Source organism: Pristiophorus japonicus, chromosome 5 (genome assembly GCF_044704955.1).
Source record: "Pristiophorus japonicus isolate sPriJap1 chromosome 5, sPriJap1.hap1, whole genome shotgun sequence".
NCBI classification, from domain to species: Eukaryota; Metazoa; Chordata; class Chondrichthyes; family Pristiophoridae; genus Pristiophorus; species Pristiophorus japonicus.
The window spans coordinates 297,112,886-297,136,332 of NC_091981.1; the positions used below are offsets into that span (position 1 = coordinate 297,112,886).

The following is a 23,447-nucleotide window of genomic DNA, read 5'->3' on the forward strand; positions in this document are numbered from 1 at the left end:
GTAGAGCTGCAGAACACCAAAGGGCAAAAAATGTTAGTGGGAGTTGTGTACAGACCTCCAAACAGTAGTAGTGATGTTGGGGAGGGCATCAAACAGGAAATTAGGGATGCGTGCAATAAAGGTGCAGCAGTTATAATGGGTGACTTTAATATGCACATAGATTGGACTAACCAAACTGGAAGCAATACGGTGGAGGAGGATTTCTTGGAGTGCATAAGGGATGGCTTTTTAGACCAATATGTCGAGGAACCAACTAGGGGGGAGGCCATCTTAGACTGGGTGTTATGTAATGAGAGAGGATTAATTAGCAATCTCGTTGTGCGAGGCCCCTTGGGGAAGAGTGACCATAATATGGTGGAATTCTGCATTGGGATGGAGAATGAAACAGTTAATTCAGAGACCATGGTCCAGAACTTAAAGGCGGCTAACTTTGAAGGTATGAGGCGTGAATTGGCTGGGATGGATTGGCGAATGATACTTAAGGGGTTGACTGTGGATGGGCAATGGCAGACATTTAGAGACCGCATGGATGAACTACAACAATTGTACATTCCTGTCTGGCATAAAAATAAAAAAGGGAAGGTGGCTCAACCGTGGCTATCAAGGGAAATCAGGGATAGTATTAAAGCCAAGGAAGTGGCATACAAATTGGCCAGAAATAGCAGCGAACCTGGGGACTGGGAGAAATTTAGAACTCAGCAGAGGAGGACAAAGGGTTTGATTAGGGCAGGGAAAATGGAGCATGAGAAGAAGCTTGCAGGGAACATTAAGACGGATTGCAAAAGTTTCTATAGATATGTAAAGAGAAAAAGGTTAGTAAAGACAAACGTAGGTCCCCTGCAGTCAGAATCAGGGGAAGTCATAACGGGGAACAAAGAAATGGCGGACCAATTGAACAAGTACTTTGGTTCGGTATTCACGAAGGAGGACACGAACAACCTTCCGGTTATAAAAGGGGTCGGGGGGTCTAGTAAGGAGGAGGAACTGAGGGAAATCCTTATTAGTCGGGAAATTGTGTTGGGGAAATTGATGAGATTGAAGGCCGATAAATCCCCAGGGCCTGATGGACTGCATCCCAGAGTACTTAAGGAGGTGGCCTTGGAAATAGTGGATGCATTGACAGTCATTTTCCAACATTCCATTGACTCTGGATCAGTTCCTATGGAGTGGAGGGTAGCCAATGTAACCCCACTTTTTAAAAAAGGAGGGAGAGAGAAAACAGGGAATTATAGACCGGTCAGCCCGACATCGGTAGTGGGTAAAATGATGGAATCAATTATTAAGGATGTCATAGCAGTGCATTTGGAAAGAGGTGACATGATAGGTCCAAGTCAGCATGGATTTGTGAAAGGGAAATCATGCTTGACAAATCTTCTGGAATTTTTTGAGGATGTTTCCAGTAGAGTGGATAAGGGAGAACCAGTTGATGTGGTATATTTGGACTTTCAGAAGGCGTTCGACAAGGTCCCACACAAGAGATTGATGTGCAAAGTTAGAGCACATGGGATTGGGGGTAGTGTACTGACATGGATTGAGAACTGGTTGTCAGACAGGAAGCAAAGAGTAGGAGTAAATGGGTACTTTTCAGAATGACAGGCAGTGACTAGTGGGGTACCGCAAGGTTCTGTGCTGGGGCCCCAGCTGTTTACACTGTACATTAATAATTTAGATGAGGGGATTAAATGTAGTATCTCCAAATTTGCGGATGACACTAAGTGTGAGCTGCGAGGAGGATGCTGTGAGGCTGCAGAGCGACTTGGATAGGTTAGGTGAGTGGGCAAATGCATGGCAGATGAAGTATAATGTGGATAAATGTGAGGTTATCCACTTTGGTGGTAAAAACAGAGAGACAGACTATTATCTGAATGGTGACAGATTAGGAAAAGGGGAGGTGCAAAGAGACCTGGGTGTCATGGTACATCAGTCATTGAAGGTTGGCATGCAGGTGCAGCAGGCGGTTAAGAAAGCAAATGGCATGTTGGCCTTCATAGCAAGGGGATTTGAGTACAGGGGCAGGGAGGTGTTGGTACAGTTGTACAGGGCATTGGTGAGGCCACACCTGGAGTATTGTGTACAGTTTTGGTCTCCTAACCTGAGGAAGGACATTCTTGATATTGAGGGAGTGCAGCGAAGGTTCACCAGACTGATTCCCGGGATGGCGGGACTGACCTATCAAGAAAGACTGGATCAACTGGGCTTGTATTCACTGGAGTTCAGAAGAATGAGAGGGGACCTCATAGAAACATTTAAAATTCTGATAGGGTTAGACAGGTTAGATGCAGGAAGAATGTTCCCAATGTTGGGGAAGTCCAGAACCAGAGGTCACAGTCTAAGGATAAGGGGTAAGCCATTTAGGACCGAGATGCGGAGGAACTTCTTCACCCAGAGAGTGGTGAACCTGTGGAATTCTCTACCACAGAAAGTTGTTGAGGCCAATTCACTAAATATATTCAAAAAGGAGTTCGATGAGGTCCTTACTACTAGGGGGATCAAGGGGTATGGCGAGAAAGCAGGAATGGGGTACTGAAGTTGAATGTTCAGCCATGAACTCATTGAATGGCGGTGCAGGCTAGAAGGGCCGAATGGCCTACTCCTGCACCTATTTTCTATGTTTCTATGTTTCTATCATCTCCTGCTCTCCACCCATTCTGACCCCTCCGCTTGTTTCTCATTTTTCTGCCCAGGTACCTGCTTAGAAGCTGCTCATCTCCAACATCCTCCGCCTCTGATCAAAACTCATCGACCCGAAACCTTAATCTAATGTTTCTCTCTCCACTGGTGCAGCTGGACCTATTGAGTATTTCAAGAATCAACAGCATGTTTTGCCACAATAGCTGACCGTGTCTTCCATTGTAGTCAGTGATCCCCACTGCAGAGAGTACACCTGCACCATGATCCGATAGTGTCAGCACACTGCAACACTGAGGGAGCGCCACTCTGTCGGAGGGTCAGTACTGAGGGAGCGCCGCACTGTCAGAGGGTCAGTACTGAGGGAGCGCCGCACTGTCGGAGGGTCAGTACTGAGGGAGCGCCGCACTGTCGGAGGGGCAGTACTGAGGGAGCGCCGCACTTCGGAGGGGCAGTACTGAGGGAGCGCCGCACTGTCGGAGGGGCAGTACTGAGGGAGCGCCGCACTGTCGGAGGGGCAGTACTGAGGGAGCGCCGCACTGTCGGAGGGGCAGTACTGAGGGAGCGCCGCACTGTCGGAGGGGCAGTACTGAGGGAGGGCCGCACTGTCGGAGGGGCAGTACTGAGGGAGGGCCGCACTGTCGGAGGGGCAGTACTGAGGGAGCGCCGCACTGTCGGAGGGGCAGTACTGAGGGAGCGCCGCACTGTCGGAGGGGCAGTACTGAGGGAGGGCCGCACTGTCGGAGGATCAGCACTGAGGGAGCGCTGCACTGTCGGAGGTGCTGTGTTTCGGATGAGACGTTAAACCGAGGCCCCGTCTGCCTCTCAGGTGGATGCAAGAGGTCCCACAGCCACTATTTCGAGAAAGAGCAGGGAAGTTCTGCCCGGTGTCCTGGCCAATATTTATCCCTGAACAAACAATCACATTGCTGTTTGTGGGACCTTGCTGTGTGCTATTTGGCTGTCGCGTTTCCTACATTACAATTGTGATTCCTGAGATGGTGAAAGGTTCCAGGATGTAATTATGTAAGCTGGTGAATTCTATGCCTCAGTCAAGGGTATGAGAGTACTGTGCCCACTCGATGCCCCTTCGAACTCCCCTCCCCCATAAGGTAACGAGGCACGAATCACCCTCTGGTAACGCTTCACACGCGAGTCTTGAGGAGGCCAACGGGAAGTCACAGGCTAGCCTGGAAAAAGCAATCTTGGGCCAGTATCCAGACCCCTCTCTGACACACTTCCAGCAGAATGAAAGACAGACCTGCATCTCTATAGCGCCTTTCACAACCTCAGGAAATCCCAAAGCGCTTTACAGCTATTTTGAAGTATAGTCACTGTTGTAATGTGCTGGATATTAAGGGAATCAAGGGATATGGGGATAGTGCAGGCAAGTGGAGTTGAGGGTCGAAGATCAGCCATGATCTCACTGAAATGGCTCGAAGGGCCATATGGCCTACTCCTGATCCTAATTCTTATGTTCTTATTCTTATGGAATGTCAGAAAGCCCCAACATTTGTTAACTTGTTATGTGGAGACTAGCCTTCTGGTTACCGACCCATTTGCCACTGGAAAGTTTCTCCGACTTATTCTATCAAAACCCCCCATGATTTTAGAACACCTCTATTCAATCTCTCCCCTAACCTTCTCTGCTCTAAGAAGAACAACCCCAGCTTCTCTAGTCACCCAGTTTAGTGAGGCAGTTTGGGCTTCAACAATCCCACAACTTCATTGTCACTTTTACTGATAATTTTTTTTTAATTTAAAAAGTGAATTATAATTCATGGTGGGATCTGAACTCTGATTCTCTGGATTATTCGCCCAGGCCTCTGGGTTATGGGAGCAGTAACATAACCACGACCTGACCTTACCGTGTGAACACATTCAAACCGTAATTCTGAGAGCAATGAGTGAAATTCGACTCCATTTTTCCCCACTTCCTGCCCTCGGTGTGGCTGAGGTTTGATTCCCTCCTTCTTGTAGCCACATCCCTCAACTGGAATTCCCCACTCTGCAACTCCAGCCCTTGCAGAATCCATGGGTACGGGTTTTTTTTATATAGGGGATTTATTTTTTAATTCCCGTTATGTGAGATTACTAAGCAACACTGTTCAGGATTTGAAACCACAAACCAGGAGTTAGAAGTTCAAAGAAAGTGGAACCGCAGATTGTTCTTTCAGGGCTCTTGGACGTTCTTTTGTCAGCTGTGACTCAGTGGGCAGCACTCTCACCTCTGAGTTAGAAGGTTGTGGGTTCAAGTCCCACTCTAGGGACTCCAGCACACAAATCTAGGCTGACACTCCCAGTGCAGTCTGAGATGCCGTCTTTCGGATGAGACGCCGTCTTTCGGATGAGACGTTAAACCGAGGCCCTGTCTCTTCTCGCAAGTGGACACAAAAGATCCCACGGCATTATTTCGAAGAAGAATTATCCCTGGCGTTCTGGTCAATATTTATCCCTCAATCAACATAACAACAATAAAAAACAGATTATCTGGTAATTATCACATTGCTGTTTGTGGGAGCTTGCTGTGCGCAATTGGGCTGCCACGTTGCCCACATTACAACAGTGACTACACTCCAAAAGTACTTCATTGGCTGTAAAACGCTTTGAGATGTCCGGTGGTCGTGAAAGTCACTATAAACTGCAAGCCTTTCTTTTTATATCTCTGGTCTAAGAACATAGGAGGCCATTCAGCCCCTCCAGTCTGTTCCACCATTCAATTAAAACATGGCTGATTTGTATCTGAACTCAAGTACCCTGTATATATAAGCGCAAGTATTTCTTTCTTCATTCTTTCTCCATATACCTGCCGTTGCTCCATATCACAAGAACATAACATAAGAACATAAGAATTAGGAACAGGAGTAGGCCATCCAGCCCATTGAGCCTGCTCCGCCATTCAACAAGATCATGGCTGATCTGGCCGTGGACTCAGTTCCACTTACCCGCCCGCTCCCCATAACCCTTAATACCCTTGCCTGATCAAAATATATTCCTCTCATTTTTGACATTTTCAATTGTGCCCCAGCTTCAGCAGCTTTTTTGGGGCAAGAGAGTGTTCCAGATTTCCACTACCCAGTGGGTGGAGATGTGCTTCCTGACATCACTTTTGAGCAGCCTGGCTCTAATTTTAAGGTTATGCCCCCTTGTTCCGGACTGTCTGCTTCCTTCTGGTGGTGGGTCTTCTTGAACTGCTGAGGTTTCTGTAGAAGTTAATCTACATTAATGACTTGGAAGGAGGGACTGAGTGTAACGTAGCCAAGTTTGCTGACGATACAAAGATGGAAGGAACGGTAATGTATGAGGAGGACATAGAGGCTGCAGGAGGACAGACAGGCTAAGTGAGTGGGCAAGAATTTGGCAGATGGAGTATAATGTTGGAAAGTGTGAGGTCATGCACTTTAGCAGAAAAAATCAAAGAGCAAGTGATCAGGAAGGCCAATGGAATCTTGGCCTTGATTGCAAAGGGGATGGAGAATAAAACCAGGGATGTCTTACTACAGTTATACAGAGTTTTGGTGAGGCCACACCTAGAATACTGCATGCAGTTTTGGTTTCCATATTTACGAAAGGATATATTTGCTTTGGAGGCTGTTCAGAGAAGGTTCACTAGGTTGATTCCAGAGATGAGGGGGTTGACCGATGAGGAAAGGTTGAGTAGGTTGGGCCTCTACTCATTGGAATTCAGAAGAATGAGAGGTGATATTATAGAAACGTATAAGATTATGAGAGGGCTTGACAAGGTGGATGCAGAGAGGATATTTCCACTGATGGGGGAGACTAGAACTAGAGGGCATGATCTTAGAATACGGGGCCGCCCATTTAAAACTGAGATGTGGAGAAATTTCTTCTGAGATTTGTAAATCTGTGGAATTCGCTGCCTCAGAGAGCTGTGGAAGCTGGGACATTAAATGAATTTAAGACAGAAATGTGGCAGTGTGAGCTGCAAGGAGGATTCTATGAGGCTGCAGAGCGACTTGGATAGGTTAGGTGAGTGGGCAAATGCATGGCAGATGAAGTATAATGTGGATAAATGTGAGGTTATCCACTTTGGTGGTAAAAACAGAGAGACAGACTATTATCTGAATGGTGACAGATTAGGAAAAGGGCAGGTGCAAAGAGACCTGGGTGTCATGGTACATCAGTCATTGAAGGTTGGCATGCAGGTACAGCAGGCGGTTAAGAAAGCAAATGGCATGTTGGCCTTCATAGCGAGGGGATTTGAGTACAAGGGCAGGGAGGTGTTGCTACAATTGTACAGGGCCTTGGTGAGGCCACACCTGGAGTATTGTGTACAGTTTTGGTCTCCTAACTTGAGGAAGGACATTCTTGCTATTGAGGGAGTGCAGCGAAGATTCACCAGACTGATTCCCGGGATGGTGGGACTGACCGATCAAGAAAGATTGAATCAACTGGGCTTGTATTCACTGGAGTTCAGAAGAATGAGAGGGGACCTCATAGAAACGTTTAAAATTCTGACGGTTTAGACAGGCTAGATGCAGGAAGAATGTTCCCAATGTTGGGGGAAGTCCAGAACCAGGGGTCACAGTCGAAGGATAAGGGGTAAGCCATTTAGGACCGAGATGAGGAGAAACTTCTTCACCCAGAGAGTGGTGAACCTGTGGAATTCTCTAGCACAGAAAGTTGTTGAGGCCAATTCACTAAATATATTCAAAAAAGAGTTAGATGAAGTCCTTACTACTCGGGGGATCAAGGGGTATGGCGAGAAAGCTGGAAAGGGGTACTGAGGTTTCATGTTCAGCCATGAACTCACTGAATGGCAGTGCAGGCTAGAAGGGCCGAATGGCCTACTCCTGCACCTATTTTCTATGTTTCTATGATAAATATGTTCTGGGACACCAGGGATAACTGCCCAGCTCTTCTTCCAATAGTGCCATGGGATGTTTGATGTCTCATTCGAAAGATGGCAGTGCAGCCCTCCCCGAGTACTGCCCCTCCGACAGTGCGGCTCTCCCTCAGTACTGCCCCTCCGACAGTGCGGCACTCCCTCAGTACTGCCCCTCCGACAGTGCAGCATTCCCTCAGTACTGCCCCTCCGACAATGCAGCACTGCCCGCGGTGACCCTATGCAGAGGGGAACCTATGCAAGGACACAGAGGGGAATAAAATGGAGACAGAAGCAAAAAATAGAAAGGAGAAGAGTAAAAGTGGAGGGCAGAGAAACCTAAGGCAAAAAACAAAAAAGGGCCAATTTACAGCAGAATTCTAAAGGGTCAAAGTGTGTTAAAAAGACAAGCCTGAAGGCTCTGTGCCTCAATGCGAGGAGTATTGTGAATAAGGTGGATGAATTAACTGCGCAGATAGCAGTTAACGGGTATGGTGTGATTGGCATCACGGAGACATGGCTCCAGGGTGACCAAGGCTGGGAACTCAACATCCAGGGGTATTCAGCATTTAGGAAGGATAGACAGAGAGGAAAAGGAGACGGGGTGGCGTTGCTGGTTAAAGAGGAAATTAATGCAATAGTAAGGAAAGACATTGGCTTGAATGATGTAGAATCGGTATGGGTGGAGCTGCGGAATACCAAAGGGCAGAAAACGCTGGTGGGAGTTGTGTACAGGCCACCAAATAGTAGTAGCGGGGTTGGGGACAGCATCAAACAAGAAATAAGGGATGTGTGCAATAAGGGTACAGCAGTTATCATGGGCGACTTTAATTTACATATAGATTGGGCTAACCAAACTGGTAGCAATGCGGTGGAGGTGGATTTTCTGGAGTGTATTAGCGATGGTTTTCTTGACCAATATGGCGAGGAACCAACTCGAGAGCTGGCCATCCTAGACTGGGTGATGTGTAACTAGAAGGGACTAATTAGAAATCTTGTTGTGCGAGGCCCCTTGGGGAAGAGTGACCATAATATGGTAGAATTCTTTATTAAGATGGAGAGTGACACTTTGACGGTATGAGACGCGACTTGGCTAGAATAGACTGGCAAATGTTACTTAAAGGGTTGACGGTGGATAGGCAATGGCAAACATTTATAGATCACATGGATGAACTTCAACAGTTGTACATCCCTGTCTGGAGTAAAAATAAAACGGGGAAGATGGCTCAACCGTGGTTAACAAGGGAAATTAAGGATAGTGTTAGATCCAAGGAAGAGGCATATAAATTGGCCAGAAAAAGCAGCAAACCTGAGGACTGGGAGAAATTTAGAATTCAGCAGAGGAGGACAAAGGGTTTAATTAGGAGGGGGAAAATAGAGTACGAGAGGAAGCTTGCTGGGAACATAAAAACTGACTGCAAAAGCTTCTATAGATATGTGGAGAGAAAAAGATTAGTAAAGACAAACGTAGGTCCCTTGCAGTCAGACTCAGGTGAATTTATAATGGGGAACAAAGAAATGGCAGACCAATTGAACAAATACTTTGGTTCTGTCTTCACAAAGGTAGACACAAATAACCTTCCGGATGTACTAGGGGATCGAGGGTCTAGTGAGAAGCAGGAACTGAAGGATATCATTATTAGGCGGGAAATTGTATTGGGGAAATTGATGGGATTGAAGGCCGATAAATCCCTGGGGTCTGATTATCTGCATTCCAGGGTACTTAAGGAGGTGGCCCTAGAAATAGTGTATGCATTGGTGATCATTTTCCAACAGTCTATCGGCTCTGGATCAGTTCCTATGGACTGGAGGGTAGCTAATGTAACACCACTTTTTAAAAAAGGAGGGAGAGAGAAAACAGGGAATTATAGACCAGTTAGCCTGACATCAGTAGTGGGGAAAATGTTGGAGTCAATTATTAAGGATGAAATAGCAGCGCATTTGGAGAGCAGTGACAGGATCGGTCCAAGTCAGCATGGATTTGTGAAAGGGAAATCATGCTTGACAAATCTTCTGGAAATTTTTGAGGATGTAACTAGTAGAGTGGACAAGGGAGAACCAGTGGATGTGGTGTATTTGGACTTTCAAAAGGCATCTGACAAGGTCCCACATAAGAGATTGGTGTGCAAAATCAAAGCACATGGTATTGGGGGTAATGTACTGGCATGGATAAAGAATTGGTTGGCAGACAGGAAGCAGAGAGTCGAGATAAGCGGGTCCTTTTCAGAATGGGAGGCAGTGACTAGTGGAGTGCCACAGGGCTCAGTGCTGGGACCCCAGCTCTTTTCATTATACATTAATGAATTGGATGAAGGAATTGAGTGTAATATCTCCAAGTTTGCAGATGACACTAAACTGGGTGGTGGTGTGAGCTGTGAGGAGGATGCTAAGAGGCTGCAGGGTGATTTGGACAGGTTGGGTGAGTGGGCAAATGCATGGCAGATGCAGTATAATGTGGATAAATGTGAGGTTTTCCACTTTAGTGGCAGAAACACGAGGGCAGAGTATTATCTGAATGATGGCAGATTAGGAAAAGGGGAGGTGCAACGAGACCTGGGTGTCATGGTTCCTCAGTCATTGAAAGTTGGCATGCAGGTACAGCAGGCGGTGAAGGCAGCAAATGGTATGTTGGCCTTCATAGCTAGGGGATTTGAGTATAGGAGCAGGGAGGTCTTACTGCAGTTGTACAGGGCCTTGGTGAGGCCTCACCTGGAATATTGTGTTCAGTTTTGGTCTCCTAATCTGAGGAAGGATGTTCTTGCTATTGAGGGAGTGCAGCGAAGGTTCACCAGACTGATTCCAGGGATGGCCGGACTGTCATATGAGGAGAAACTGGATCAACTGGGCCTTTATTCACTGGAGTTTAGAAGGATGAGAGGGGATCTCATAGAAACGTATAAGATTCTGACGGGACGGGACAGGATAGATGCAGGAAGAATGTTCCTGATGTTGGGGAAGTCCAGAACCAGGGGACGTAGTCTAATGATAAGGGGTAAGCCATTTAGGACTGAGATGAGGAGAAACTTCTTCACTCAGAGAGTTGTTAACCTGTGGAATTCCCTACTGCAGAGAGTCGTTGATGCCAGTTCATTGGATATATTCAAGAGGGAGTTCGATGTGGCCCTTACGGCTAAAGGGATCAAGGGGTATGGAGAGAAAGTGGGAAAGGGGTACAGAGGTGTTTGATCAGCCATGATCTTATTGAATGGTGGTGCATGATCGAAGGGCCAAATGGCCTACTCCTGCACCTATTTTCTATGTTTCTATGACCCTCTGACAGCGCGGCACTCTCCCAGCACTCCCCCAGATACTGCCCTTCTGACAGTGCGGCGCTCCCTCAGCATTGCCCCTCTGACACACCCCCCAGCACCGCCCCTCCGACAGTACGGCACTCCCCCAGCACCGCCCCCCGACAATGCTGCGCTGCACTGTCCCTCCGACACTCCCCCAGCACTGCCCCTCCGGCGCCCTCCCCAGCACTGCCCCTCCGACAGTGCGGCACCCCCCCAGCACTGCCCCTCCGACACTCCCCCAGCACTGCCCCTCCGGCGCCCCCCCCAGCACTGCCCCTCCGACACTCCCCCAGCACTGCCCCTCCGGCACCCCCCCCAGCACTGCCCCTCCGACACTCCCCCAGCACTGCCCCTCCGGCGCCCCCCCCAGCACTGCCCCTCCGACACTCCCCCAGCACTGCCCCTCCGGCACCCCCCCCAGCACTGCCCCTCCGACACTCCCCCAGCACCGCCCCTCCGGCGCCCCCCCCAGCACTGCCCCTCCGACACTCCCCCAGCACTGCCCCTCCGGCACCCCCCCCAGCACTGCCCCTCCGACACTCCACCAGCACTGCCCCTCCGGCGCCCCCCCCAGCACTGCCCCTCCGACACTCCCCCAGCACTGCCCCTCCGGCACCCCCCCCAGCACTGCCCCTCCGACACTCCCCCAGCACCGCCCCTCCGGCGCCCCCCCCAGCACTGCCCCTCCGACACTCCCCCAGCACTGCCCCTCCGGCACCCCCCCCAGCACTGCCCCTCCGACACTCCCCCAGCACCGCCCCTCCGGCACCCCCCCCAGCACTGCCCCTCCGACACTCCCCCAGCACTGCCCCTCCGGCACCCCCCCCAGCACCGCCCCTCCGGCGCCCCCCCCAGCACTGCCCCTCCGGCACCCCCCCCAGCACTGCCCCTCCGACACTCCCCCAGCACTGCCCCTCCGGCGCCCCCCCAGCACCGCCCCTCTGACAGTGCGGCGCTCCCCCAGCACTGCCCCTCCGGCGCCCCCCCAGCACTGCCCCTCCGACACTCCACCAGCACTGCCCCTCCGGCACCCCCCCCCAGCACTGCCCCTCCGGCGCCCCCCCAGCACTGCCCCGCCGACACTCCCCCAGCACCGCCCCTCTGACAGTGCGGCGCCCCCCCAGCACTGCCCCTCCGGCGCCCCCCCAGCACTGCCCCTCCGGCGCCCCCCCAGCACTGCCCCTCCGGCGCCCCCCCAGCACCGCCCCTCTGACAGTGCGGCGCCCCCCCAGCACCGCCCCTCTGACAGTGCGGCGCCCCCCCAGCACTGCCCCGCCGACACTCCCCCAGCACCGCCCCTCTGACAGTGCGGCGCTCCCCCAGCACTGCCCGCGGTGAGCGGACGGCTGGTCCTTACCAAGCTCTTGCCGGGGCGGCTGTGGCGGACGCCAAGCCGGAACTCCCCGGGCCGCTCCATACTCAGCTGCAGGCGGAGGGCCGGGAGCTCCCCGCCGCTGGCCGCCGCCTCCCGCACCCGGCACGACATCAGCACCGTGGCCTGAGGCTGAGCCGCCGCTCCCAGGCCCCGCGTCTCGCTCGCCGCCATCGCCCCCAAAACCAGCCGCGCGGCGGACTCCTTTACCGGTGACACCCTGCCGCTAGCGGCCGCGGCCCGGGTGGCAACCGGGAGCTCAGACAGAAGGTCCTACCCGCCCGCCTGGACCCCCTGGCTGTGTAGCTAACTCAGTCCCAAAGTCTAGACTCAACCCTCCCAAGGAACTGTGCTTTCTTTTATTGCATGGTACAATTTAGGGACCAATAACCTGTGCAGCTTAAGAACACAAACATTAGGAGCAGGGATAGGCCATTCGGCCCCTCGATCCATTCAATAACATCATGGAGCAGGAGTCAGCCTCTGTTCCAAAGAAAGCAAAGCCAGCCGATCCAATCTTTCCTCATCGATCTACCACCACAACTCCACTTTCCCGCCAGATAGTCAAGGGGCTATAGGGCCAATCATTGCGTCATTGAATAAATTTAAGACAGAAACAGACAGTTTCTTAACCGATAAGGGAATCAGCATCATAGGTCCCTTGAAACGAGGATGACTTGCTTCCACGCCAAAAAAGGATGAGTTCACAGGTGTTTCAATGAAGGACCAAATATTCCAGATCCAGAACCACATCCTGAAAGGTGGAAGATGCCTGTGCGTGGATTGTTTTAACGTGGGTTGGCCGTTGCACACCAGCCACCACACGGGCTTGACAGAGCTAGGTCTAAGGGAATAAGGGGTTATGGGGAGCGGGCGGGGAAGTGGACCTGAGTCCATGATCAGATCAGCCATGATCGTATTAAATGGCGGAGCAGGCACGAGGGGCCGTATAGCCAACACATGCTCCTATTTGTTACGTTTTTATGGCTGATCAGAGAAATTTACAGCATGGAAGGAAGCCATTCGGCCCATTTGTCTGTGCCGGCCGACCAAGAGGCTATCCCGCCTAATCCCATTTTCCACCTCTAGGTCAGTAGCCCTGCAGGTTACAGCACGTCAGGTACTTTTTAAATGTGGTGAGGGTTCCTGCCTCTACCACCCTTTCAGGCAGTGAGCTCCAGACCCCCACCACCCTCTGGGTGAAGATATTTCCTCTCAAATCTCCTATAAACCTCTCCCCAATTACTTTAAATCTATACCCCCTGGTTGTTGACCCCTCTGCTATCCATTCCATCCAGGCCACTCATAAATTTATACACCTCAATCCGGTCCCCCTTCAACCTCTTCTGCTCCAAAAAAAACAAAGCCAGCCTATCCAATCTTTCCTCACAGATCTTCCGCCACAACTCCACTTTCCCGCCCAATCCCCATATCCCTTAATTCCGAGAGTCCCAAAATCTAACTACCTCAGCCTTGAATATAATCAATGACTCAGCATCCTTTGGGTAGAGAATGCCAATGATTCTCAACAATCTGAGTTAAGAAATTCCTCATCATCTCGGTCTTCAATGGCCAACCCTTTATCCTGAGACTATGCCCCCTAGTTCCAGACTCTCCAGCCAGGGGAAACATCCTCTATCCTGTTAATTCCCCTTCAGAAACTTTTATCTTTCAAATTTGGGTAAATCCAAGTGCCATCAGGAAAATTTCCTTTAGGCTAGATAACCGCAACCATTTTCTGGAAAAGGCGTGATCCATCCACACTGATATTTGAAACAAATTAAACCCAGAACATAAACTAAGGTCAATTATTCCAATTTTTGAAAATTCAATCTCGGGTCTTGGGCAACGCTTGCAAGGTCGGCATTTATTGCCTGTCCTTAGTTGCCCCTTCAGAAGGTCTGGCTTCTTCTTGAACCGCTGCAGATTTTCTCAGAGAAACATAAAGAAAAAGTTATTACCCAATTCACACTGGTCAAGGACTTGAAACTGATTGGTCCAGTCGGCTGCAGGACTATGACCATCGATCCCTTCCTGCATTAGCCATGGCATTAGAGAGATGCTTTAAGAAGAGTCATGTGGTTCTCCACAGGTTGGTATACATTGTTTACAATAAAAAAACATATGTTTATACAGTTTATTGCATTTTTACCCTTTTTACATAAGAACATAAGAAATAGGAGCAGGAGTAGGCCATTAGGCCCCTCAAGCTTGCTCCGCCATTCAATACGATCATGGCTGATCTGATCTTGGGCTCAGCTCCACTTCCCTGCCCCCTCCCCATAACCCTTTACTCCACAATCGCTCAAAAATCTATCTATCTCCACCTTAAATATATTCAATGACCCAGCCTCCACAGCTCTCTGGGGCAGAGAATTCCATAGATTTACATTCCTCTGAGAGAAAAAAATTTCTCCTCATCTCAGTTTTAAATGGGCAGCCCCTTATTCTAAGACTATGTCCCCTAGTTCTAGTTTCATTTATGAGTGAAAATATTCTCTCTGCATCCACCCTGTCGAGACCCCTCATTATCTTATATGTTTCAATAAGAACAACTCTCATTCTGCAGAACTCCAATGTGTATTGACCCAACCTACTCAACCTACCCTCATAAGTCAAACCCCTCATCTCCGGAATCAACCGAGTGAACCTTCTCTGAACTGCCTCCAATACAGGTATATCCTTCCTTAAAGTGCATCCTTTCTGCAGGAGGGGTCAAAACTAAAAATCATGGTTTAAAAACTAGTATTAAAAAACTCTACCTAAACGCACGCAGCATTCGAAATAAAGTAAATGAGTTGATGGCACAAATCATTACAAATGGGTATGATTTGGTGGCCATTACAGAAACGTGGTTGCAGGGTGGCCAAGACTGGGAATTAAACATACAGGGGTATCTGACGATTCGGAAAGATAGACAAGAAGGGAAAGGAGGTGGGGTAGCTCTGTTAATAATGGAAGATATCAGGGCAGTTGTGAGAGACGATATTGGCTCTAGTGAACAAAATGTTGAATCATTGTGGGTGGAGATTAGAGATAGTAAGAGGAAAAAGTCACTGGTGGGCTTAGTTTATAGGCCCCGAAATAATAACTTCACGGTGGGGCGGGCAATAATCAAGGGAATAATGGAGGCATGTGAAAAAGGAACGGCAGTAATCATGGGGGATTTTAACCTACATATCGATTGGTCAAATCAAATATCACGGGGTAGCCTTGAGGAGGAATTCATAGAATGCATAGGGGATTGTTTCTTAGAACAGTATGTTACAGAACCTACAAGGGAGCAAGCGATCTTAGATCTGATCCTGTGTAATGAGACAGGAAAAATAAACGATCTCCAAGTAAAAGATCCTCTCGGAATGAGTGATCACAGTATGGTTGAATTTGTAATACAGATTGAGGGTGAGGAAGTAGTGTCTCAAACGAGCGTACTATGCTTAAACAAAGGGGACTACAGTGGGATGAGGGCAGAGTAGGCTGAAGTAGACTGGAAACACAGACTAAACGGTGGCACAATTGAGGAACAGTGGAGGACTTTTAAGGAGCTCTTTCATAGTGCTCAACAAAAATATATTCCAGTGAAAAAGAAGGGCGGTAAGAGAAGGGATAACCAGCCGTGGATAACCAAGGAAATAAAGGCGAGTATCAAATTAAAAACCAATGCGTATAAGGTGGTCAAGGTTAGTGGGAAACTAGAAGATTAGGAAAATTTTAAACGACAGCAAAGAATGACTAAGAAAGCAATAAAGAAAGGAAAGATAGATTACGAAAGTAAACTTGCGCAAAACATAAAAACAGATAGTAAAAGCTTTTACCGATATATAAAACGGAAAAGAGTGACTGAAGTAAATGTTGGTCCCTTAGAAGATGAGAAGGGGGATTTAATAATGGGAAATGTGGAAATGGCTGAGACCTTAAACAATTATTTTGCTTCGGTCTTCACAGTGGAAGACACAAAAACCATGCCAAAAATTGCTGGTCATGGGAATGTGGGAAGGGAGGACCTTGAGACAATCACTATCACTATTGGGGGTAGTGCTGGACAGGCTAATGGGACTCAAGGTAGACAAGTCCCCTGGTCCTGATGAAATGCATCCCAGGGTATTAAAAGAGATGGTGGAAGTTATAGCAGATGCATTCGTTATAATCTACCAAAATTCTCTGGACTCTGGGGAGGTACCAGCGGATTGGAAAGCAGCTAATGTAACGCTTCTGTTTAAAAAAGGGGCAGGCAAAAGGCAGGTAACTATAGGCCGGTTAGTTTAACATCTGTAGTGGGGAAAATGCTTGAAGCTATCATTAAGGAAGAAATAGCGGGACATCTAGATAGGAATAGTGCAAGCAAGCAGACGCAACATGGATTCATGAAGGGGAAATCATGTTTAACTAATTTACTGGAATTCTTTGAGGATATAACGAGCATGGTAGATAGAGGTGTACCGATGGATGTGGTGTATTTAGAACAACAAAAGGCATTCGATAAGGTGCCACACAAAAGGTTACTGCAGAAGATAAAGGTACGTGGAGTCAGAGGAAATGTATTAGCATGGATAGAGAATTGGCTGGCTAACAGAAAGCCGAGAGTCGGGATAAATGGGTCCTTTTCGGGTTGGAAATCGGTGGTTAGTGGTGTGCCACAGAGATCGGTGCTGGGACCACAACTGTTTACAATATACATAGATGACCTGGAAGAGGGGACAGAGTGTAGTGTAACAAAATTTGCAGATGACACAAAGATTAGTGGGAAAGCGGGTTGTGTAGAGGACACAGAGAGGCTGCAAAGAGATTTAGATAGGTTAAGCGAATGGGCTAAGGTTTGGCAGATGGAATACAATATCGGAAAATGTGAGGTCACCCACCTTGGAAAAAAAAACAGTAAAAGGGAATATTATTTGAATGGGGAGAAATTACAACATGCTGAGGTGCAGAGGGACCTGGGGGGTCCTTGTGCATGAATCCCAAAAAGTTAGTTTGCAGGTGCATGAAGGCGAATGGAATGTTGGCCTTCATTGCGAGAGGGATGGAGTACAAAAGCAGGGAGGTCTTGCTGCAACTGCATAAGGTATTGGTGAGGCCGCACCTGCAGTACTGCGTGCAGTTTTGGTCACCTTACTTAAGGATATGCTGGCTTTGGAGGGGGTACGAGACGATTCACTAGGCTGATTCCGGAGATGAGGGGGTTACCTTATGATGATAGATTGAGTAGACTGGGTCTTTACTCGTTGGGAGTTCAGAAGGATGAGGGGTGATCTTATAGAAACATTTAAAATAATGAAAGGGATAGACAAGATAGAGGGAGAGAGGTTGTTTCCACTGGTCGGGGAGACTAAAACTAGGGGGCACAGCCTGAAAATACGGGGGAGCCAATTTAAAACCGAGTTGAGAAGGAATTTCTTCTCCCAGAGGGTTGTGAATCTGTGGAATTCTCTGCACAAGGAAGCAGTTGAGGCTAGCTCATTGAATGTATTCAAATCACAGATAGATAGATTTTTAACCAATAAGGGAATTAAGGGTTACGGGGAGCGGGCGGGTAAGTGGAGCTGAGTCCACGGCCAGATCAGCCATGCTCTTGTTGAGTGGCGGAGCAGGCTCGAGGGGCTAGATGGCCTACTCCTGTTCCTAATTCTTATGTTCTTATGAGATCAAAACTGCAAGCAGTACTCCAGGTGTGGCCTCACCAATACTCTGTACAGTTGTAGCAGGACTTCTCTTTTATTGGAAATAAAGGTAGAAAAGTGTGTTAATGAGAATTTGAGTGCTGACGAGCTGTGTCGGGGAGGGATGGAGGAAGATAATGACGAGAGGTGGTCTTTGTGATGGATAGGCTTTCGAGTCGGAAACTCGGCTCAGGGTCCAACAGGACACCAAGATTGGGAACAGTCCAGTTGAGCTTGAGGAGCGATGCAGTTGGCGGCGAGGATACGGAGTTTGGGCGGGGGCTGAAATCGACGGCTGCAGTCTTCCCAATGTTTTGCTGGAGGAAGTTGCAGCTCATTCGAGCCTTGGTGTGGGACATCTGTCTGGCCGCATGGACACAGGGCACGGGTTTGAAGGGATGCTACTTCCCCTGCACTTAGATGTGTAATACCGCTGTTGAAAACGGAGAATGCTCTCTGTGAAGGGTAACAGGTCAAGACGAATACTGGAGGAGTGAGAATAAATGAGTACTCGAGAGAGTTCAGTTAACTTCCTTCAAAGAGCACGGAGCACTGTTACACATCTTTGCCCTGTAAAATTTGATCACAGGTCACAGATTATCTAAAAGGGTCGAGGAGTCATAAGAACAGAAGAAATAGGAGAGGAGTCGGCCATTTGGCCCCTCGAGACTGCTCCGACATTCAATAAGATCATGGCAGATCTAATCTTGGCCTCAACTCCACTTTCCCGCCCGTTCTCCATGACCCTTGACTCCCTTATCGTCCTCTACAGCTCTCTGGCAGAGAATTCCACAGATTCACGACCCTCTGAGAGAAGAAATTCCTCCTCATCTCTGTCTTAAATGGGCGACCCTTTATTCTGAAACTATGCCCCTTAGTTCGAGATTTCCCCTGCAAGGGGAAACATCCTCACTGCAGCTGCCCTGTCGATCAATAAGATTACCTCTCATTCTTCGAAATATCTCCTTTTTGAATACATTTAGTGAATTGGCCTCAACAACTTTCTGTGGTGGAGAATTCCACAGGTTCACCACTCTCTGGGTGAAGAAGTTTCTCCTCATCTCGGTCCTAAATGGCTTACCCCTTATCCTTAGACTGTGACCTCTGGTTCTGGACTTCCCCAACATTGGGAACATTCTTTCTGCATCTAACCTGTCTAACCCATCAGAATTTTAAACGTTTCTATGAGATCCCCTCTCATTCTTCTGAACTCCAGTGAATACAAGCCCAGTTGGTCCAGTCTTTCTTGATATGTCAGTCCCGGATATGTCAGGGCAGAATCGGAACCAATGTCCTCGGGGGAGTGTTTGCTAGTGCTGTTGGGGAGGAGTTAAACTAAGATGGCAGGGGGATGGGAACCAATGCAGGGAGACAGAGGGAAACAAAAAGGAGGCAAAAGCAAAAGACAGAAAGGAGATGAGGAAAAGTGGAGGGCAGAGAAACCCAAGGCAAAGAACAAAAAGGGCCATTGTACAGCAAAATTCTAAAAGGACAGAGGGTGTTAAAAAAACAAGCCTGAAGGCTTTGTGTCTTAATGCAAGGAATATCCGCAATAAGGTGGATGAATTAACTGTGCAAATAGATGTTAACAAATATGATGTGATTGGGATTACGGAGATGTGGCTCCAGGATGATCAGGGCTGGGAACTCAACATCCAGTGGTATTCAACATTCAGGAAGGATAGAATAAAAGGAAAAGGAGGTGGGGTAGCATTGCTGGTTAAGGAGGAGATTAAGGCAATAGTTAGGAAGGACATTAGCTTGGATGATGTGGAATCTATATGGGTAGAGCTGCAGAACACCAAAGGGCAAAAAACGTTCGTGGGAGTTGTGTACAGACCTCCAAACAGTAGTAGTGATGTTGGGGAGGGCATCAAACATGAAATTAGGGATGCGTGCAATAAAGGTGCAGCAGTTATAATGGGTGACTTTAATATGCACATAGATTGGGCTAACCAAACTGGAAGCAATACGGTGGAGGAGGATTTCCTGGAGTGCATATGGGATGGCTTTTTAGACCAATATGTCGAGGAACCAACTAGGGGGGAGGCCATCTTAGACTGGGTGTTATGTAATGAGAGAGGATTAATTAGCAATCTCGTTGTGCGAGGCCCCTTGGGGAAGAGTGACCATAATATGGTGGAATTCTGCATTGGGATGGAGAATGAAACAGTTAATTCAGAGACCATGGTCCAGAACTTAAAGAAGGCTAACTTTGAAGGTATGAGGCGTGAATTAGCTGGGATGGATTGGCGAATGATACTTAAGGGGTTGACTGTGGATGGGCAATGGCAGACATTTAGAGACCGCATGGGGGATGAACTACAACAATTGTACATTCCTGTCTGGCATAAAAATAAAAAAGGGAAGGTGGCTCAACCGTGGCTATCAAGGGAAATCAGGGATAGTATTAAAGCCAAGGAAGTGGCATACAAATTGGCCAGAAATAGCAGCGAACCTGGGGACTGGGAGAAATTTAGAACTCAGCAGAGGAGGACAAAGGGTTTGATTAGGGCAGGGAAAATGGAGTATGAGAAGAAGCTTGCAGTGAACATTAAGACAGATTGCAAAACTTTCTATAGGTATGTAAAGAGAAAAAGGTTAGTAAAGACAAACGTAGGTCCCCTGCAGTCAGAATCAGGGGAAGTCATAACGGGGAACAAAGAAATGGCGGACCAATTGAACAAGTACTTTGGTTCGGTATTCACGAAGGAGGACACGAACAACCTTCCTGTTATAAAAGGGGTCGGGGGGTCGAGTAAGGAGGAGGAACTGAGGGGAATCCTTATTAGCCGGGAAATTGTGTTGGGGAAATTGATGGGATTGAAGGCCGATAAATCCCCAGGGCCTGATGGACTGCATCCCAGAGTACTTAAGGAGCCAATGTAACCCCACTTTTTAAAAAAGGAGGGAGAGAGAAATCAGGGAATTATAGACCGGTCAGCCTGACATCGGTAGTGGGTAAAATGATGGAATCAATTATTAAGGATGTCATAGCAGTGCATTTGGAAAGAGGTGACATGATACGTCCAAGTCAGCATTGATTTGTGAAAGGGAAATCATGCTTGACAAATCTTCTGGAATTTTTTGAGGATGTTTCCAGTAGAGTGGACAAGGGCGAACCAGTTGATGTGGTATATTTGGACTTTCAGAAGGCGTTCGACAAGGTCCCACACAAGAGATTGATGTGCAAAGTTAGAGCACATGGGATTGGGGATAGTGTACTGACATGGATTGAGAACTGGTTGTCAGACAGGAAGCAAAGAGTAGGAGTAAATGGGTACTTTTCAGAATGGCAGGCAGTGACTAGGGGGTACCGCAAGGTTCTGTGCTGGGGCCCCAGCTGTTTACACTGTACATTAATGATTTAGATGAGGGGATTAAATGTAGTATCTCCAAATTTGCGGATGACACTAAGTTGGGTGGCAGTGTGAGCTGCGAGGAGGATGCTGTGAGGCTGCAGAGCGACTTGGATAGGTTAGGTGAGTGGGCAAATGCATGGCAGATGAAGTATAATGTGGATAAATGTGAGGTTATCCACTTTGGTGGTAAAAATAGAGAGACAGACTATTATCTGAATGGTGACAGATTAGGAAAAGGGCAGGTGCAAAGAGACCTGGGTGTCATGGTACATCAGTCATTGAAGGTTGGCATGCAGGTACAGCAGGCGGTTAAGAAAGCAAATGGCATGTTGGCCTTCATAGCAAGGGGATTTGATCACAGGGGCAGGGAGGTGTTGCTACAGTTGTACAGGGCATTGGTGAGGCCACACCTGGAGTATTGTGTACAGTTTTGGTCTCCTAACCTGAGGAAGGACATTCTTGCTATTGAGGGAGTGCAGCGAAGGTTCACCAGACTGATTCCCGGGATGGCGGGACTGACCTATCAAGAAAGACTGGATCAACTGGGCTTGTATTCACTGGAGTTCAGAAGAATGAGAGGGGACCTCATAGAAACATTAAAAATTCTGACGGGGTTAGACAGGTTAGATGCAGGAAGAATGTTCCCAATGTTGGGGAAGTCCAGAACCAGAGGTCACAGTCTAAGGATAAGGGGTAAGCCATTTAGGACCGAGATGTGGAGGAACTTCTTCACCCAGAGAGTGGTGAACCTGTGGAATTCTCTACCACAGAAAGTTGTTGAGGCCAATTCACTAAATATATTCAAAAAGGAGTTAGATGAGGTCCTTACTACTAGGGGGATCAAGGGGTATGGCGAGAAAGCAGGAATGGGGTACTGAAGTTGAATGTTCAGCCATGAACTCATTGAACGGCGGTGCAGGCTAGAAGGGCCGAATGGCCTACTCCTGCACCTATTTTCTATGTTTCTATATTTCTATGTCCCGCCATCCCGGGAATCAGTCTGGTGAAACTTCGCTGCACTCCCTCAATAGCAAGAATGTCCTTCCTCAAGTTAGGAGACCAAAACTGTACACAATACTCCAGGTGTGGCCTCACTAAGGCCCTGTACAACTGTAGAAACACCTCCCTGACCCTGTACTCAAATCCCCTTGCTATGAAGACCAACATGCCATTTGCTTTCTTAACTGCCTGCTGTACCTGCATGCCAACCTTCAATGACTGATGTACCATGACACCCAGGTCTCGTTGCAGCTCCCCTTTTCCTAATCTGTCACCATTCAGATAATGGTCTGTCTCTCTGTTTTTACCACCAAAGTGGATAACCTCACATTTATCCACATTATACTTCATCTGCCATGCATTTGCCCACTCACCTAACCTATCCAAGTCACTCTGCAGCCTCATAGCATCCTCCTCGCAGCTCACACTGCCACCCAACTTCGTGTCATCCGCAAATTTGGAGATACTACTTTTAATCCCCTCGTCTAAATCATTAATGTACAATGTAAACAGCTGGGGCCCCAGCACAGAACCTTGCAGTACCTCACTAGTCACTGCCTGCCATTCTGAAAAGTACCCATTTACTCCTACTCTTTGCTTCCTGTCTGCCAACCAGTTCTCAATCCACGTCAGCACACTACCCCCAATCCCATGTGCTTTAACTTTGCACATTAATCTCTTGTGTGGGACCTTGTCGAAAGCCTTCTGAAAGTCCAATACACCACGTCAACTGGTTCTCCCTTGTCCACTCTACTGGAAACATCCTCACAAAATTCCAGAAGATTTGTCATGCATGATTTTCCTTTCACAAATCCATGCTGACTTGGACCTATCATGTCACTTCTTTCCAAATGCGCTGCTATGACATCCTTAATAATTGATTCCATCATTTTACCCACTACTGACGTCAGGCTGACTGGTCTATAATTCCCTGTTTACTCTCTCCCTCCTTTTTTAAAAAGTGGGATTACATTGGCTACCCTCCACTCCATAGGAACTGATCCAGAGTCTATGGAATGTTGGAAAATAACTGTCAATGCATCCGCTATTTCCAAGGCCACCTACTTAAGTACACTGGGATGCAGTCCATCAGGCCCTGGGGATTTATCGGCCTTCAATTCCATCAATTTCCCCAACACAATTTCCCGACTAATAAGGATTTCCCTCAGTTCCTCCTTCTTACTAGACCCTCTGACCCCTTTTATATCCGGAAGGTTGTTTGTGTCCTTCTTAGTGAATACCGAACCAAAGTACTTGTTCAATTGGTCTGCCATTTCTTTGTTCCCCGTT

General features: G+C 48.1%; 1 protein-coding gene across 1 annotated transcript in view; it reads right to left on the reverse strand.

Annotated features, from left to right (window-relative positions):
* Positions 1-12,346, reverse strand: part of shrprbck1r (sharpin and rbck1 related) — a 115,604-nt gene extending 103,258 nt beyond the window's left edge. Inside the window, exon 1 of the mRNA XM_070881908.1 lies at positions 12,125-12,346. Within this exon, the coding sequence (XP_070738009.1) occupies positions 12,125-12,313 (189 nt within the window). The 5' untranslated portion in view covers positions 12,314-12,346. The remainder of the gene's footprint in view (positions 1-12,124) is intronic.
* Positions 12,347-23,447: the final 11,101 nt, after the last annotated feature.